This window comes from Monodon monoceros, unplaced genomic scaffold (assembly GCF_005190385.1).
Source record: "Monodon monoceros isolate NGI ecotype Baffin Bay Population unplaced genomic scaffold, NGI_Narwhal_1 Super_Scaffold_15, whole genome shotgun sequence".
Taxonomy (NCBI): Eukaryota; Metazoa; Chordata; class Mammalia; order Artiodactyla; family Monodontidae; genus Monodon; species Monodon monoceros.
In genome coordinates, this window is record NW_021703771.1 from 22,028,464 (window position 1) to 22,046,990 (window position 18,527).

At 45.2% G+C, this 18,527-nt stretch overlaps 1 protein-coding gene and 1 non-coding gene across 2 annotated transcripts in view; one reads left to right on the forward strand and one right to left on the reverse strand.

The window, feature by feature from the left end:
- The window catches only part of RRAGD (Ras related GTP binding D), a 35,574-nt gene extending 17,411 nt beyond the window's left edge, over positions 1 to 18,163 (reverse strand). The window contains exons 1-2 of the mRNA XM_029223315.1: positions 17,704 to 18,163; positions 3,826 to 4,121 (exon numbers count right to left, since the gene is read on the reverse strand). Coding sequence (XP_029079148.1) covers positions 3,826 to 4,121; positions 17,704 to 17,839 — 432 coding nt within the window. The 5' untranslated portion in view covers positions 17,840 to 18,163. The remainder of the gene's footprint in view (positions 1 to 3,825; positions 4,122 to 17,703) is intronic.
- Positions 12,888 to 12,959, forward strand: TRNAD-GUC. The gene has a single exon. It is a non-coding gene; the product is annotated as a tRNA-Asp (tRNA).
- Positions 18,164 to 18,527: the final 364 nt, after the last annotated feature.

Sequence of the window (18,527 nt, forward strand, 5' to 3'; positions counted from 1 at the left end):
CCTGGGGGCGCTTTCACTGCCATGGGGGCGCTTTCACTGCCATGGGCCCGGGTTCAATCCCTGGGGGGGAACTAAGATCCTGAAGAAAGGGATCTTCAGGACAGAATTTAAAGGACTTTTCACCGCCCCCTGCCAATTTTGACTCCAAACCTGGACAAATACAGAAAAGCCAATAAAACAGGGGATGTTTTTAGGCATTCTTGTATTCCCCAAATTAAATTAATAAAAATGTATCCCTAGTTTTTAGATAAATCAAAATATTAAAGATACTAATAGGAAACTATGAAGAGAGACAAAGATCAAGCGGAGTCCTCATCCTTTGTACTCTTAAAGAGTTGTTTAAAATGAAAAACAAATATTGGACACTGGGATAGCAGATTAAGCATCTTGGAAAAATTCTAGATTAATAATTTGCAGCACTTTTTTAATACCTTACAATATCTCAAATAAAAACTAAAGTCCACATACTGTACAATTCCACATACAGAAATTCTAGAAAAGGCAAACTAGTCTATAGAGAAAAGAAGCACATATCAGCAGTTGCCTGGGGCTGGGGTCTTGGGGGCCATCTGAGAAAGGACACAAAGAAGATTTCAGGGTGGGGGAAACATTCTGTATCTTGATCGTGAGGTGGTTAGAGGCGTATTTGTCAAAATTGCTGAACTGTGTATTTAAAATGAGTGCAATTTATTGCATGTAAATTACACTTCAAAAAATGTTATTCCTTATGTCTTTAACTGAAGAGAGGAGTTCAGGGCACATGTCTGTGAGAACACTAGCCAAAGTCAAGAGTGTTATCACAGTCTCAAAAGAGTAGAAATCACTCCTCTAACCTCCCTGCCAAGCATATAAAATGGTCTGATTACCAACAAACTGATGAAGTGGTACAGATCTATAAGGGCTAAAAATTACATGAAAAGAAACAAAAGACTTGATTTATTAGAGCAGAGGGATTGTGAATGATTTTTTTTCTACTGTGTTTGTTATTATATTCTACAAGGAAAAATACGCTGCCTGGTTTCTATTCCAAAATTAGATCTAGGAATTAGAGGCAGGTCACAATCACCAACGTGGGTCAAGGCGACACTCTAGTTTGGATCCCAGGCACATGTGAAATGGCTCCCGGGGGCCGAGGGTGGCCCTGGAGATGAGGTCCTTTCTGTGGGCCATGCCAGGGGGCTGGCAGTGTCACACGGGGAGCTCACGGGAAATTACTCTTGATGCTTTCATTCTCTTTTATTTTACAACATTCTGTGAGGACACACTTTCTCCTTGGTGATATATTTATCTGGCAATCCTGTGATTGTGAGGAATTCGCAAGCAAAAAATAAAAAAATATGAGGTGTCAGACGAACGTAGCACTGCTTAGAAATGAAGGCAGTGACATTCAAGAGTTGCCGAGACACTTCCCTCAAGTTTGGTTTTGTTTAGTGCTTGCAGTCGCATCAAGTAAAGATTCCCCCAAATGTGATTGTTATCGCTGCTTCCAGTAGAAAAGCCTATTAGGCAAACACTGGAAACGGCTTATTTAACGATTCCTTATTTTTAGTAAATGACAACTCTCAACAATGTTTTTTTCTACCTTTTAAAAAGTGTCATTTAAAAAGATGTATTTCTCATTCTTATACCTTTGTCCGCCCTACGGCCAAAACAAAACCCAGCAAACCGAGAAACAAACTAAAACAAAGAACACATTTACCAATCACAATCGAAGGTCCACTTTTCAAGCTCAGGTAAAATTAAAACCAAATTACAGTTCCAATTTAAAAATAGGCTAAATAAATAAATAAAAAATAAAAATAGGCAAGTGGGAGGGGGAGGGATAAATTAGGAGTTTGGGATTAACATATACACACTTCTATGTATAAAATAGATGACCAACGAGGACCTACTGTATAGCACAAGGAACTACACTCAATATTTGGTAATAACCTATAAGGGAAAAGAATCCGAAAAAGAATATAAATATATATATATATATATATAATATATGTATATATATAACTGAATCACTGTGCTGTACACCTGAAACTAACACGATATTGTAAATCAACTATACTTCAATAAAACAAACCAACCATAAAAAGGGGATCACTTTGAAGCAATAAAATTACCCCAAACAATGAAAAATAAACAGGCAAGTATGCCTATTTTAGCCATATTACAAACACCTGAGACAGAGGTGCACTGGAAATTCAAATTCCATAAATGTAAATTGCTATGTACGCACAATATTGTATTGAAGGAAGTACTTCCTAAGCCATTGTCTTTAAGTGATGAGTCAGGGTTGGAATCTACTTACCCACGGGTAGGGCTACTACAGCTCCACAAGTTCACCATGCAGTCGCTTGGAACTAAAAGGCTGAGTTGAAAATTTCATTTTTATATTAAACAGCCACCTCGTTCCGTGAATGAATTTATGATACTCTCAGGTAGTCTTGTCCGAGAATGGTTTTCTAAGAGTGGGCTCAGAACCATTATTACTAAGGGTCTTCACAGCCCTTCCTCCCTAACACCACTGGGCTCCTGAAGGGCTGGGAGTGCTTGGCCCTACCTGTCTGATTGTAGGTCCACAGTTGCAGGGAAACGTTGAGACCTGAGCTTAGAGTTGGCTTAGGGCATTCCTGCAGGACTTGTTGCCTTTTATCCCCCCACAGCTACAAAAGAGAGCCCTCAGGAGGGCCTTCGGGCTGGGCCACCCACTGGGGACACTTTCTAAGAGTCCCTGCACATGGAGAGTTTGAAGAACGTCAATGTCAATGTCCCAGTCCTGCTACCTGTGCTCTTTGCTAAGACTGACCTGCCGGAGAGGCATCTGTGGTCCTGCTGCTTCCCTTCCCCTCCTCCCCTTAAACCACCAGCTCTGCCCATACTTCACAGGAGAAAGGCCCAGGGTCTTAAAAACCCAGGGTGCGGAAGAGACCATTCAGAAGGCTGATCTGAATACCAATAAAGTGAGCAATGCCTGGGTGATAAGGTTCTTCACCAGTCAAGGGGCTCCCAATTCTTTGCTTTCAGCAAAGTTAAAGGAGGACACAATCAGGATGTCTACTGATAAACTATGAAAAAATAATTTTTTTGTGATAGAAAATTGGGTAATTTAGGGGATATAACTTAGAAGGAGTTAAACAATTGAGCAAATGCTAGAACAAAACTCACCCCATACCCACCTTATGTGAACAAGGTTTCTCAGTACTTACAGCTATACAAACAAAAAAAGAATTGATGCCAAATCCTGTCTTAGTCAAGCACAGATACATGAATTAAGTGGAAAAAAATATATATGTATCTCAAATTTTACATTTTATATTTAGTTACCTATAAAATACATACTAGTCATGCTGCTGTAATTGTGTACTAGTAGTAATTACAATAATGATTCAGAAGAAAAATGTTCACACTTAGAACTTTATCTTCAAAGGAAATAGTAAACATTTTGAAATGTAGATATATATGTATTTTTGTTATAGAGAACTTGTGATCTTTTATAGATGTCTGCCAAGAGTACCAGAGGGGGGGCGACACATCGTTGGTGTCACTGGCCTGCACGGTGGTCCCCGCTGCTCCCCGTCTGTGAGGTTTCCTCTAGGGTTTGCTGAGAGCACACAGTTCCCGAACATCGCATGTTGGTCAGGGCTGCATGAAGGGAGCCTTTTCCCCTTTGCAAAGCCTGAGAGCCCCAACTCAGAAATGCCAGTCAGGTAAAAAGTCCTATTCCTGACTCTAAAAACCAAACCAAAATGATTGCAAAGGAACTTGTTTGCAAGAAGGGGCTGCCTGGGGCAGGGGGCTACAGTCCCACCATACCCCGAGACTGAGCCTTACCTGGGAGTCTATGACAAATATCAGTGCTCCTGTCCCCCGGAAGATCATCTCATAGTCAAAGGTAGGGTCAAAAAAGTCAATCTGCCCTGGGAAGTCCCAAATCTGAAAATTAACAAAGGAGCTGTTGGAAACGTCTTCCCGGCAGATCTTGTTCGTACTTTCCAAGAACAGGGTTTCGTTGGGAGACATTTTATGAAAGACAACTTTCTGGATGGATGACTTGCCACTCCTTCTCAGGCCCATGAGCAGGATCCTCGGCTTCACCTCCGTGCTGAAGGGGTCGCTAAAGTCCAGAACTGGAGAAACCACAAAACAAGAATGAGGGTGAGATGCTGTCACAGCGGTTAATGAGATGAGTTTCACTTCCGCCTCAGATGAGATTTATGATCCACAGACAATGCTACGTTTCCAGATACAGAGAGCACTAACTCCATCACCCTGCTCATGGAGGGGCCAGCTTTTAGAAAGTGCAAAACCCTGAAAAATGCTGTATCACCACCTCTCACACAATTTCTGAGGGCCAGAAAACCTGGGATATTCCCCATCACGAGCAGGGACTCTGGAGTGTGAAGCGCAGAGGTTTCCTGGAGCAGACTATGGGGGGAGAGAATCCAGTCTTAGCATTCCAGAGCAAGGTCCTTCTTTGCCCAGATCATCAGTCTCTGCACTAAAGAGATGCTTGTTTGAGTTACGCCTCAAAGAAACAATTTTGGACTTCATCAAAATTTAAAACTTTTGTGCTTCAAAGGACACTTATCAAAAAAGTGAAGACAACCCAAAGAATGGGAGAAAACATTTGCAAATAATATACGTGATAACGGTCTAGTATCCAGAATATATAAAGAACTCTTACAATTCAACAATAAAAAGATAAGCCAATAAAAAATGTGTAAAGGATTTAAATAGACATTTCTCCAAAGATACACAAATGGCCAATAACCACATGAAAAGATGCTCGGCATCATTAGTCCATAAGGAAATGCATATGAAAACCACAATGAGATGCCACTTCATACCCACTAGGATGGCTAAAATAAAAAAGACAGACAATAACAAGTGTCAGTGAGGATGTAGAGAAATGGGAACCCTCTTAAACTGTTGGTGATAATGTAAAATGGTGTGCTTTGAAAACAGTTTGGCAGGTCCTCAAAAGGTTGAACATTTGAGTCACCACATGACCCAGCAATTCTATTCCTAGGAATAAAGAAATAACATATGTCCAAGCAAAAACTTGTACATGAATGTTCACAGCAGCACAATTCATAATAGCCAAAAAGTAGATACAGTCCAATGGCCATCAACTGATAAATGGATTAACAAAATGTTGTATATTCATATAATGGAATATTATTCAGCCATTGAAAAGGAATGAAGTACTGATTCATGCCACAACATGGATGAACATCAAAAATGTTATGCTAAATGAAAGCAGACAGACACAAAAGGTCACATATTGTTTGATTCCATTTACATGAAATGTTCACAATAGACAAGTTCATAAAGACAGAAAGTACTTAGTGGCTGCCAGGGGCTAGAGGGAGGGGGAAATTGGAAGTGACTCTTAATGGGTATGTGTTTTCTTTGGGGTGATAAAAATGTTCTGGAATTAAGGCTTCATGACTGACCCAAAAATATAAGTAAAGAAAAATAAAAGACCCAGTATGAAACTTGGAAAAAGATCAAGAAAAGAAACCAACATTTTAAGAAAAAAGGCAGCATATAGGAAAATAAATATACGTATATTATTTTTCTACATTCCTTTTTTGTTTCCTTCTGAGCTACACCTCGTTATGTCTTTCTCAGACCCTGGTCCTGATCTAAGCATAATCCAATACAGACTGGAAAGTAATCCTTTATTTCCCTATTGCAACTAAGAATTTTTCCTGAAGTTCTACAATTATCTAAAACACAGGTTACTACCTGATAGAATCTTAGGAAATTTCATTTACTATATATAATATTTTGATGTTTCACTTTGCAATAGGTGCAGGGAAATACATAAATTTCAGGTAAAGCAGTAAATGAATAAAGAAAAAGTAAGTAGCTGTAGATGTACACAGACACTATTCCACTCTAAGCAATATTTTACCCCCATCCTACCCACACACACTTCCCCATTCAGCTTAACCCAATTCAACAAATTGCAGATGCTATGCCCTAGACAGAGTGATGTGGAATTAAACCACCCAAAAGATCACCAGCTTTCTTCTTCTTCATCAGGGATTATATGCTATACTTGCAGTACTGTCATTATAAGTCAATCTTAGCAAAAGCAGGACATGAACTGAAAAAGAAAACAGGACTTCCAGTTGCAAAAATATCAGACTAAGAACATGTCACAGTCTCCCCTTCCCCTACTGAATCCCTAAGCACACTAGAAAAGGTATGAACCATAAATAAATAGATGAACAAATAAACACGGATAGCTGAGCTTGAGACCAAAGAGAGAACTCAACATTGACAAATGACTGAGAAATCCCTAAGAAACACAAAGATCAGATGGAAGGGGGAACCTGCAACCCTTGATTATGAATGGGAGGGTTCTGCTGGAAAAGGTAGAACTGGAAGCTCAAACAGCAAAGGACATGAAAACAACCAACAGGGTTGTTATTTGGAGAATCATAGTGAGAAGAGCCAAGCAGATAAACTCTGCACCTACATACACACTAGACTACACACTAGACTATCCTCCAAGTGGAAGCACTGAATGTAGGAATGTAGGTATGAGAGGGGGGGCAGTGCCCTAGAGGCACTGATGCCCAGAAGGAACAGGAAGCACCCACAGTACCCCCTCCAAGTACTCTGACCTTCCTCACTGCAATATGCGTGGAGTTCAAGAGGTGGAAGCAGCACCATCCTCCCTCTAGACATTTCCTCAAATGCCAAATATTTGAGGAAAGACAAGATTATAGAAGAGAATACAGACTCAACAAACGGAAGAATGTATACCTGAAGAAGCAGAGTTATACAGGAGTCAGAGTAAACTTTCAGGTATAATTAAAATACTCAGAGATCAGAGAAAATATGGCATTCATGAAACAAGAATAGACAGTTTCAGAATAAGAGCAGTTATGAAAAAGGGCCTTATGGATCTTAGAAATAAAAACACAACTGTTGGGCGGGGAGGATATATGGATTGAAAAGCAGAATAAACACAGATGATAAAATAAATTTTATCATCAATATGAAAATAAATAAATTTATTTTTTTAAAAAAGGATGCACTCCTGGAAGAAAATACACTCAAATATAGTGGAATGCAACAAGCAATAGAAGACAAATTTTACTGAAACCTATTGAATTGAAATAAGTATTGATTTTATTTATTTATTTATTTTTGCTGCATTGGGTCTTCATTGCTGCACGCAGGCTTTCTCTAGTTGCAGCGAGCAGGGGCTACTCTTCATTGCGGCATGTGGACTTCTCATTGCAGTGGCTTCTCTTGTTGTGAAGCACAGGCTCTAGGCGTGTGGGCTTCAGCAGTTGTGGCACACGGGCTCAGTAGTTGTGGCTCGCGGGCTCTAGAGCACAGGCTCAGTAGTTGTGGTGCACAGGCTTAGCTGCTCCGCAGCATGCGGAATCTTCCCAGACCAGGGATCGAACCCATGTCCCCTGTATTGGCAGGTGGATTCTTAACCACTGAGCCACCCAGCAAGTCCCTGATTTTAAATTTTGGAATAAAAATCAGAAACTAAAATTCCAGACAATGTAGACATGGGAGACTGGTGAGGGAGAGGTAGGCAAAAGGTAAGTAAGAGAATGCTACGGTCCTTGTTAGAAAAGCCCAGGTATGTATCAATTTTTTAAAATATAAGGATAAGTATCTCAAACTAGTAGAAAATATAAAATAGGTGTACCACATTTAATTGTGTACAACTACAAAAATATTTAAGTGCATAAAAATGTCTTTATTTCTTCCCAATTTATACTGTTGGATGTGGATGCAGACTGTAACTTCTCTTCAGCAGGGTCTGCAAGTCTCTATGTGGCATGATCATTGACACTGGTGCCCTGGAGGTTGGATCTCCTCCTCCTGGGAGAGTGGGGAGGTGATGGAGACCACTGTGGAAAGGGGAGGGAGTGTGTCTGTGTGTTTACATACACTGAGTGGCTGGGAAGTGAAATACACATACAGCTATAATATATACACACAGCTGGAGGCATGAGCCACCAAATGTAAACAGCTGGGAAATAGTGAGTCAGATCAGCAAGAGTACCATCAACTCTGTAGAGATCCCTTCCACCCATGCAGATGTATTTTGTCATATTTAACTAGCATGTACAGAAATATACTGTGTGCCAGGGACCTCGCTAGACATAGACATCTCTACAAAGTTTACCCACGCAATGAGGAGGTACAAGTCTGCTTTACACCTGAGGAACTTGGGAGAAGGAACCTGCCCAAGGATGCAGGACAGGTATGTGCTAGAGCCCTTACCCAGGGCCTTAGCCACCAATCAGCTGGCACTGTACTAAAACTGCAACAAGGACAAAAGAAGAGACCAGAAATATGAGAGTGCCTTCTGCATAAGAAGAGTAAATACTGCTAGTGAAACTCTTTTACATTAACTTATATGTAGGTGGGTGCTGGTTCCCAATATAAACGTATTTTTTATTGTGGACTCACAGCCAAAAATGTTTGTAGGCCACTGCTGTTGAATAGGGGAGGTTTCTTACATCAGATAAGCCTACTGGCAAAAATCTTCCTTCTAATTCTCTCTCACTCTCTCAAATATCTCTACTTCTGAAACCTCGTGGGGTTTCTCAGAGGATCTCCTTCCACTGGAGGAGTGGTAGCAAGGAGCTTCTATCAGAAAAGGAAACATCCCAGCCTCCGAACCTCCTGCAGAGGGCTGCCTCATCCCACCCCGCCATGACATTTCCCTGAGTATCACTGCGCTTGCTCAAGCTTGGTAAGAACCACCTGAGAAAAATGAAAGCGTTAAAGAGGATGAAGGATGAGAGCTGCTTTGAAAGGGGCAATAAAAGGGCTAGTACTTTTTTTTTAAAGGCAAGTCAGAAAGGAACTACAGGAGAATCTGGGACTAGACATGGGACCCCAAAGAGGGCTCTTTAAAAGTGTCCGCGGGGGTTTGGAGGAAGTTGCCAGAGAGAGGTGAAATTTACAAGAGGGCAGTTTGTTCCTGTTTCATAAAGGTTCCCTGAACGTCTGCCAAGTGTTCGTTCTGTTCGACAGGGCTGCGCCAGAGGCTGCAGACACAAAGAAAAGCTTCATTCCTTAGCGATTAGGGGGGAAAACAGACAAGAGGAACTGACAACTACAATGCACTGCTATCTAGGTGTTATGGGTTCAGCGAGAAGGTTCCCGGGAGAAATAGCATCTGAGTCTTAAAGGAGAGGAGGCATAAAAGAGATGAGGGAAAGGTCGTGCCAGGAAGAGATGTGGCCTTCCTGGAGTTTAGGGAACATAGTTTAAAGACAAGAAAAGCCTGCACACTCTCCAGCGGCTTCCCACAGCATTTTGAATAAAATCCAAATACCTTCTTAGCCCAAAAGGCCCTAAGTGGGCTACCCTCTCATCCCATGCCTGGTTCACCCTCCCCACCACTTCCCTACCCCGCAGCCACACTAGCCTTTTGCCTCCTCACCTTAGGGCCTCAACTCGCTCCTCCCTCCTCCCTGCGACTCGCTCCTCCCTGCGACTCGCTCCTCCCTCTGTCCAGCAAGCTTTTCCCAGGCCTCCCCTGGCTCCTCCTCCCACTCAGCCCAGGGGCAATTTTACCTCCTCTCACCTCATTGGGGTCCCGTCACTTCCTAATATCCCTGTGTCTTCTTCATAGTACTTCACTATACAAAATTATCTTTTTACTTTATATTGTTTATCTTGTTTACTTGTTTATTGTCTCTCACATATACACAGGCAAAATACATTGTAGCGGGCTTCCCTGGTGGCGCAGTGGTTGAGAGTCCACCTGCTGATGCAGGGGACACAGATTCGTGCCCTGGACCGGGAAGACCCCACATGCCGCGGAGCGGCTGGGCCCGTGAGCCATGGGCGCTGAGCCTGCACGACCGGAGCCTGTGCTCTGCAACGGGAGAGGCCACAACAGTGAGAGGCCCGCGTACCGCAAAAAAAACAAAAACAAAAACAAAATACATTGTAGCATGTGGTGTGAACCCAATAAATATCATTGAATAAATTAATTGATAGATAACAGGCTAGCTCATGAATGAGATGCAAGTTTGGATTTTACTCTGCAAGCCATGAGGAAATCACTAAGGATTTTAAGGGGAGACTAACATGATCAGGAAGCTCACTCCAGAAACAGACTTCCTTAGAGGGGGTCAGTGTACAGACACCAATAAGCCACTATGGAATAAAAATTTTTTTGAGCTAAAGGCACTGGAGTTCCTGAAGTCCCTTATTTGCCTAGAGCAGACCCTCGCGAAAGAACTCAGTTGTCAAAAATGTTCTCCCCAGGAGCAACTCTCGTATTCTCTTCTTGGAGACAGAGAAGTCAGCCCTACACCCAAACAGACACTGTCATCAAACTATCGTTATCTCCCACCTTTTCTCCTATGGGCCCATTTATCTTTCCAGTGATTTGTTTTTCCATAAGTGCCCCTTCCCGCATTCCCTTTGAAGTCATTTTTTTCTCCCAGAAGTGCCCCTCTACCCCTCCTCATCCTCTGTTAAAATGGTATATAAGCCCCAAATTCTAACTGCCTCCTTAAGTCGAATTTTTTGTGAACTCTCATGCATTAGTACTTAATTAAACCTACTTTTCCCTTGTTCATGTCATTTGTCAGTTTAATTTGCAGGACTCCAACTCAGAACCTAAGAGTTCTTCCTCCCTGACAATAATTAGGTTGTTCTAGAAACACATATGAGAAGCATGTGGAAATGGGCAGATGGAATGGATTCACGAGAAGCTCAAATCCACTCAGTAGTACTTGGTGATCCTCTGAACATAGGGGACAAAGGAGAAAGAAACCCCAAGTTCCTGACCTGGAAGATCAAGTGAATAAGGACCTGTTCGTGAAGTTCACAAAGGTAAAAAGGCTGAACACAGATTTGAAGCTGTTGAGTCTGGGGTGCCTGTCGGCCTTGGCTCAGGTGAGGAAAAGATCTGGGGCCTCAGAGGGCAATATGAATACGAAGCGGCAATGCAGTTTGCTGAGGCAGTCCGTGCCCCATTGGTCCTTTTTCCCCCTGATCTTGTTGGCTGAGGGTGAGGGCACGCTGGAGATGTTTTGGCCTCGGCCACCAAGAAATGGCTCAAACCAACCCGCTCCAACCGCTTATCACCAGCCGTTACCATTTACTAAGCACCTGCATAGCACACAGTGTCATCTCTAATCCCCAAATTGATAACATTTATCCTGCACAGATGTGAAAACTGAGGCCTCGGTGTTTACCACGATAAACACTCAATAGATGTTCGCTGGTTGGGATGATTAAATGAAAGTGATTGAGCAGAATGTGAAGTTACATTAGCTGAAGATTTAAAAAAGAAACTCCACACCTGACTTTGGCCCAGCCCAGCATTTAGGTATCAAGAGGATAAGCTTTATGCCCAGGTGAAGCTTATCCACTGTGGTCAGGGCACTGAACACACCTTACCTATATCTTCCACTGGATCCTGTTCGTACCCAAATTTCCCAGATAGCTCAGTTTTGTAACTAGACTGCCAGGAAGCCCAGGGAAACTCAGTCACCCAAGGAGCAGGATCATGGGGAGGGGTTACTTAACTGAGCCACTGTTGTCAGCCTTTAACACCTGCAGGCTAATGACTTAACCCAGAAATGGCAGAGCCCTGTCAAAAACGACAGAAGGAAGGGAGAGAGATGGATCCGTGACTTGGGGACAGGGCTGCCTGGGGGCCACACCTGACTGATCTGTGGGCTGGGAATGTTCACAACAAAGAAGGAAACAGAAATCAGGAAAAGGGGAATTGCAGTTCTGACAGGCTTGGCCCTGGCTTCCTGGGGAGAGCAAGGTATTGTATGAAATGCATTTCATCAATTCTGATGTATCAGACAATTGAGAGCTATTATAATTTAGGAAAGTTCTCCAAGAGATGAGACGCCTTTGAACAGATCCCAAACTGGAAAATAAAACAAAGATTTAACAAAAGAATTAGGATAATGTGGTAGCAAATGGAATGGTTGAAAAAGTACTGTGTTAGTGCCAGGCTGGGGTTCAAATCCCAGCTTGGCCACTTACCAGCTGTGTAAATGCCCAGCGTGTACACACACACACACACACACACACACACACACACACACACACACACACACACACCCTGCTTCTTTTTTTCTTTTTTTCCCCAGCCCAAGCCTAGGTAACGAGAAGGTCTTTTTTGGAATGTGACCACAGTGAGAGGCTCACTCAGCCTTAAGGGAAAGTTAGAATGTCTTTGCTATTAGTATTCTGTGGGGTCCACAAAGGCATAAGGTTCTACATACTTACGGTTTCAGGAAGAGGCCCCTGGTTTGGTTCTATTTGCATCATTATCTGTAGCCCTTTACATTTCTGATCAATGGAACTACTTACACATTCAAGAGCCAGGAGTCCAGTAAGAAATTCCAACCCAAGTGGCAATTAAATATATGAATACTAATACTGTTAATAAGAGAATATGCAAAAATCATGAAGATTCACTGTCCGTTTGATTAACGAACTACTTAGAAAGGAAAATTTAATGCAATCAGAACGTGTATTTTCAAAGGCACAAAGGGTTTTCGTGTGTGTGTGGTACGCGGGCCTCTCACTGTTGTGGCCTCTACCGTTGCGGAGCACAGGCTCCGGACGCGCAGGCTCAGCGGCCATGGCTCACGGGCCCAGCCGCTCCACGGCACGTGGGATCTTCCCGGACCGGGGCACGAACCCACGTCGCCTGCATAGGCAGGCGGACTCTCAACCAATTAGCCACCAGAGAAGCCCGGCACAAAGGTTTTTGAAGATGATTTTTATTTATATGTGAAGACCTAATCTTTTTCTATGAACTCCTCTCACATCACACTGGCAGGTAACTAAAAACCATGATTCTATATGTGAATATTTCCTTTACATAAGCATCCAATAACATTTCTGGGAATTCCCCGGCAGTCCAGTGGTTAGGACCCAGCACTGTCACTGCTGTGGCCCAGGTTCAATCCCTGGTCTGGGAACTAAGATCCCATAAGACGTGTGGCACAGCCAAAAAAAAAAAAAAAAAAAAACCACGTTTCTAATGTGTTCTGATTTGTTTCTGCAAGAAGGGAAAAGTGTTCTTGTGAGCTTTTTTTTTTTTCCTCCAAACGATCACTCTGAGTGTGATCAAGGTTGGTTCTATGTCGCCCTTGATTTTACACACTGAGAAACAGAGCTGGAGTCTTCCCCAGAGATCCTCAAGAGAAGAAAGTTCACCAGCTCTCCGGGCGTGTTAGGCCAGGAGTGAAAAACCCATCTGTCTTGCACATTACAGCAGAACCAGGGAAAGCCACTGTCGCAGGACAGCTTTAAAGCCCTCTTTAAAAGAGAATTGAAAAGTTGCCTTTAAAAAAAGGTAAGGAATACAAGAATAAAGGAAGTAGAGAAGTAAGAAAAATGAGCAGGACAGAAGTGATTGTGATAGGAAGTAAAATCATACCACCAACAGTGATGCGAGCTGGGGGGACTGAACAAAGCAGGTGAACTCTCAGGCACAGCACCTTATCCAGAACACCAGAACCTGCTGATTCTGCCTCTTTGTTCCATTAGACTACCCCAGGTCTGTTCTAATATTAAAATGGGAGATATTTCTTATAGAAGTAGAGAATCAAGATTCTATGATAGCAGGAATCACTGAAACATGTTTACAAACATCTGATATAAAAATATGCTCTCTAACCATATGTATCTGAATAAGCTTTGGGCCTCAGGCGTGACCTTGGTCACATCATTTTTAACTATTCTGTGTTTCCATCTATTCCAACACATATATCTCTGTATTTTCAGGACCAGAAGGAAACCCAAGAGATTGGCTATAGCTAGGGTTGCAGTCAACCCAACTCCTTTTGGACAAGGCACAGTTACAAGGGAAGGAGCTTACATTTCCATGTACTTGACCCTCTCCTAAACCTTGCTCAGTTCTAGCCCATGTTGTGGCTGCAGGAAAATCCCCTGGCATCTCTGAGCCACAGATTCGATATCAGAAGAACAATTCTCTCTACTTACCCTCAAGAAACAATGAGAAGGTAACTTCACTAATAATTTTAAAAATTATTTTAAGAAAAAAAAGCTGACACTAATGATTAGAAGTGAATCGCCAGATTCACTGCCTTTACAGCCACCAGGGAAGGATCACCTGCTGACCCTGGATTTTCTGTGCCTCCAGGGACCACCTAACTGTCACTTCCTCAGACCCTGAGAGAGTGCACAGGCTGCTACGCAAACAAGACCGCACTTAGCTGGACTGTGGCAGAGCAGCTGTCTTAGCCAAATTTCCCTTAAAAATTGGCAGGGAGTGGGGTGGGGGGGCTTCCCTGGTGGCGCAGTGCTTAAGCATCTGCCTGCCAATGCAGGGGACATGGGTTTGAGCCCTGGTCCGGGAAGATCCCACATGCTGCGGAGCAACTAAGCCCGTGCACCACAACTACAGAGTCTGCTCTCTAGAGCCCACGTGCCACAACTACTGAAGCCCGCGCGCCTAGAGCTCGTGCTCCGCAACAGGAGAAGCCACCACAATGAGAAGCCCGTGCACCACAAGGAAGAGTAGTCCCCGCTCGTGGCAACTAGAGAAAGTCCGCGTGCAGCAACAAAGACCCAATGCAGCCCAAAATTAATTAATTAATTAATTTAAAAACTTTTTAAAAATTGGGAGGGACTTCAGGAAAAAATAATTTCACTTTCTGACTAAATATGATCTTTTCATTGGTTTCCTTGTTATTACAGTTTTTAAAGAACTGTAATTTAATAAAGACTTAAAAGTCCATGTGTCTAAAAATAATCAATATTTTCGGTGCAATTGTTTTTAATGGTTTAATTATTGTCTCCTCTCTCTGGAGTTTTATCTGGACCATGGGGGTTGAAGATGAGATTCATCTTATCTCTGATTAACGACCCTGAAAGGGGGGGTTGAGAAGTGCCCAAATCTGTCCTTAACAGAACTAAAGTGCTCAAGAACACGCCTGCTATTCATGAATAAAATTTGGAACGTAAGCCAAAGAAGTGCAGTTTAAGGCTCACCTTAGCTGCACTACATTTTCAACCTTAACACAATGTGGTAAAAGGTACAAGGCACTCGGTTTAAAAATAAGATCAGAGGATCCTTGTAAGACTATGGGAAGTAAAAATCACACTACCCACCTTCAATCGCATTCTTTTGCACAGCAATGCTGGTCAGGCCTGCATCCCACCCACCAGGGTAGATTTCTGAACCTCATGGAAAAAGCCCCAGGTCTCCGAGAAGCTCAGGCACTAAACCAAGTCCATTAGGATGGTTTGGAATTCATTAGAGAAATGCTTTGCTCATGGTTCAAAGTGCACCATATACATCTCTTCTCAGAGGAAATAAGTCCTCCCCACCCGCTACTTTCCACGTCTTGAGTTTGAGAGTAGGTAAATGTAAAATTTACCCCAAATAACACAGGGTTATAAGGCAACACATGCCCAGGGCCCATTAGAAATCGGGATGACCATTTGGTGGCACCTTGCTGTCTCAGGAACAGAAGGCCACAGGAACAGAAGTCACAACTCCCAGCCTCCACCCCCATCCTGACTCCCCAGGACCATATCAGCTGGCATGACAGGTGTCAGGGACAGTCCTTGCTAGAACTGCTGACTGAGGGGCCTATCTGCTACTCTAGAAAGCGAATGTTCTTATAGAGATTCTACATTCAGGCCTAAACCCCAAAATCAAAGCCAGCAACACATGGAAAGAACAGCAGCCCAAGATAATGGAGGAAATCTTCAGAGAATAGGCCGTATCCACAGCAGGCCCAGGTGGAGAAACGCCAGGCTTCAGTAATGTTTGCTCTTCTTACCACACAAATATACGCAGGGCTTTTATAGCAAGATTTCAGTTTGATAACAAGAACTCACGAGGGAGGGTTTTATTACTAAAGTAATCATAAGCATCAGTTACAGGCGGGTTTGCCCAGGGTTAGGAGCACTGGGGAGCATCCTACACCCAGATCTGGGGAAGCCCTTTGTTCAGGAAATCCCCGCCCCTCAGCCAAAGCGTTAATTTCACTTCAAGGCCCCAAATCAAAATTTTAAAGTGCCCCCTTAAAGAACTGCAGAATAAACAAACAGGTCCCGTGCTTTTCCTGGAACCCAGTCTCTGGCCCCCAGGACAATATCAAATTACAGGGTTTTTCTTCCCATGTATGGTCTCTTATTTCTTTTCCTTTTTTTCAAAGAGGATCACAATTGCACCCTGTTGTGTGTCTTCCGTTTCAAATACCTTGCAAATACATCCCCATTCTGAATCTCTCCGGAGCCTCCGAAGAATCTAGGAGGGGCTAACAAACGCAATTTGAATAATAATGAAGCGACTGAACAATTTAACCACCAAAGGTAGCCCTAGAGACTCCAACAAAAGGGTTGAAAGCCTTCATCTACAAAAATGTGGCCACCTGCTCGACTGTGGGACCAGTTATGGGGAGTGCAGAAGAGAGAGGCGCACAGATGCACACACGAGTTTAAGCAAATAGGGAATTAGTACAAATGCTCCCTGGGGACCAGACACTATGAAAAAGGGCGACTTGGAAAGCTCCTTTCTCATCTATCAGGCTCAAGGTTTAGTTAACAATCTTCCCCTTCTGATTAATTGAAAGTAGCATTCACCATACGTAAAATAATGAAAACTCACCCCCCCCCGAAAAAGGCTTTGTTTGTATGGAGAATTTAAAACAAGTCCAGTGAATTTTCAATAAAAGTTCTTCAAAATCAACAGTCACGAAAGTACTTTTTATCCCTCATGCAATTTCTGCCAAGTGAACATTTTAAAAGTTAGTTCCTTCTTTAGGATGCTGACAGTTCCACCTAGATGTTATGTTTACCAGCCTCATTCTACTTGACCTTTCCAAAAGACCTTACAATAAAGGACTTTTTCCTCGATTTGGAGGGAAACAAAAAAGATGAACCTTTCTGGAATCCTAAAAAGCTCTCAACTCCTTTAGTCCTTAAGAATTAAACGCAGGAAGCCCCCGCTGGCTGAACAATTGCTAAATCCTGCTTCTTGAACAGGAAACAGAGTTTGCTTCTGAGTGGCTCCGTATTCCCCCGCCCCGCGCTCACTCCAGGGCAGGCGCTGCCATGCCCAGGTGGTGACGCTGAGCAGAGATAAGGTGTCCTAACAACCTTATTTGCCTGGATCTCTGGATACCCGCGGCCACACGGCGACTCCTTTATCACCTGGGTGCATCCCTCCGCCGACCTGGGCGGCCCCGGGACCCCTCCCGCGGCGACACGGGGCAAGACTGACACCCGCAGCTGCCGACGACCCTGCCAGTCACGCTGCCGCCGGCTGCCTTTTTTAGCCACGACATCTGACCCCGGATCCGACAGCAGCATGCAGGGAGAGATCCCAGGGCGCGCCGGGCGGTCCCCTCCCCTCCCAAACCCCCGGACCCTGCGGAGAGCTCGGGGTGAGGCGTGGGGGAGGTACTGGCCCTGGAACTGGCAGAGAGCGCGCGTTCCTCCTGCCCAGACGCTTCCTCTCCGCCCTCTCCACCGATCCCGGCCCCAGCTCAGCGCTGCCTGCACCCGGGCTCCCCCATTTTGCATCTCGCCGCGGCTCCTCTGGCGCCCCTCCCCACTCCCACCCCCCAACTCCGCTTGCCTGGATCCCCTCCAAGTCAGCTGCCCGCGCGCCGGGCCCCGGGCCCGGCGGGGGTGCGGGCCGAGGACGCTCGGGGCGCGGGGCCGAGCGGGGGAGCCGGTGCTCACCTCCCTCCTCCGTCCCGCTGTCCGGCTCGGCGTCCGAGGAGTCGGGCCCGTCCCCGTAGCCCGCTAGCCCCACCAGCTCATCCTCCTCGTCGTCGTCCTCCTCCTCCGGCTGAGGCTTCCCCAGCACCTGGCTCATCGCTCCCACGGCCGGCCGTCCCCGGGGCGACGGGGGTCTCTGGTGGGGGGCGCCAAACCTCCCGGCCTGCCGCTCGCAACCTATTTCTGAATTGGGGTTTTGTCCCGAGGTTCGCGGGCTGAGGCGGGGGCCGCGCGTCCCTCTCAGCGGTCGGCGTCCAGGTCTGGGTCCCGCCGTTCGCAGCGCGCCCGGAGCCCCCTCAGCCCCGCCCGCCCGCCCGCCCGCCCGCCGGCGGAGGAGTCAGCCAGAGCGCGGCAGTTCCTCCCCAGAGGAGGGAGAGAGAGACTGCGTGACCCAAGTCACCTGACACACACTGTCATACACTCTCTCTCTCTCTCTCTCACACACACACACACACACACACACACACACACACACCGCACGGGCGCGCGCGCGCTTTCCCGGGAGCACCGCTCGCTGGGGCGCTGGGGCGCTGGGCCGCGGCCGCGCACACACACTCAACCGGGAGCAGGCCGGCGCGGGCCCCTCCATCCACCCAGAAGCGCACACAGACACTCGCCCGGTACCCGGGGACCCGGGACGCGGCGCACTCACCCACCGCGGCTGCTCGCCCTGGGCCCCCAAGCACCCCTCCTGCACGTGGTCCCCGCACAGGCGGGCGAGCTGCGGTACCGCGCACCCGGAAAACCTCTCCCCGCCCTCCCACGACACACACACACTACCTAGG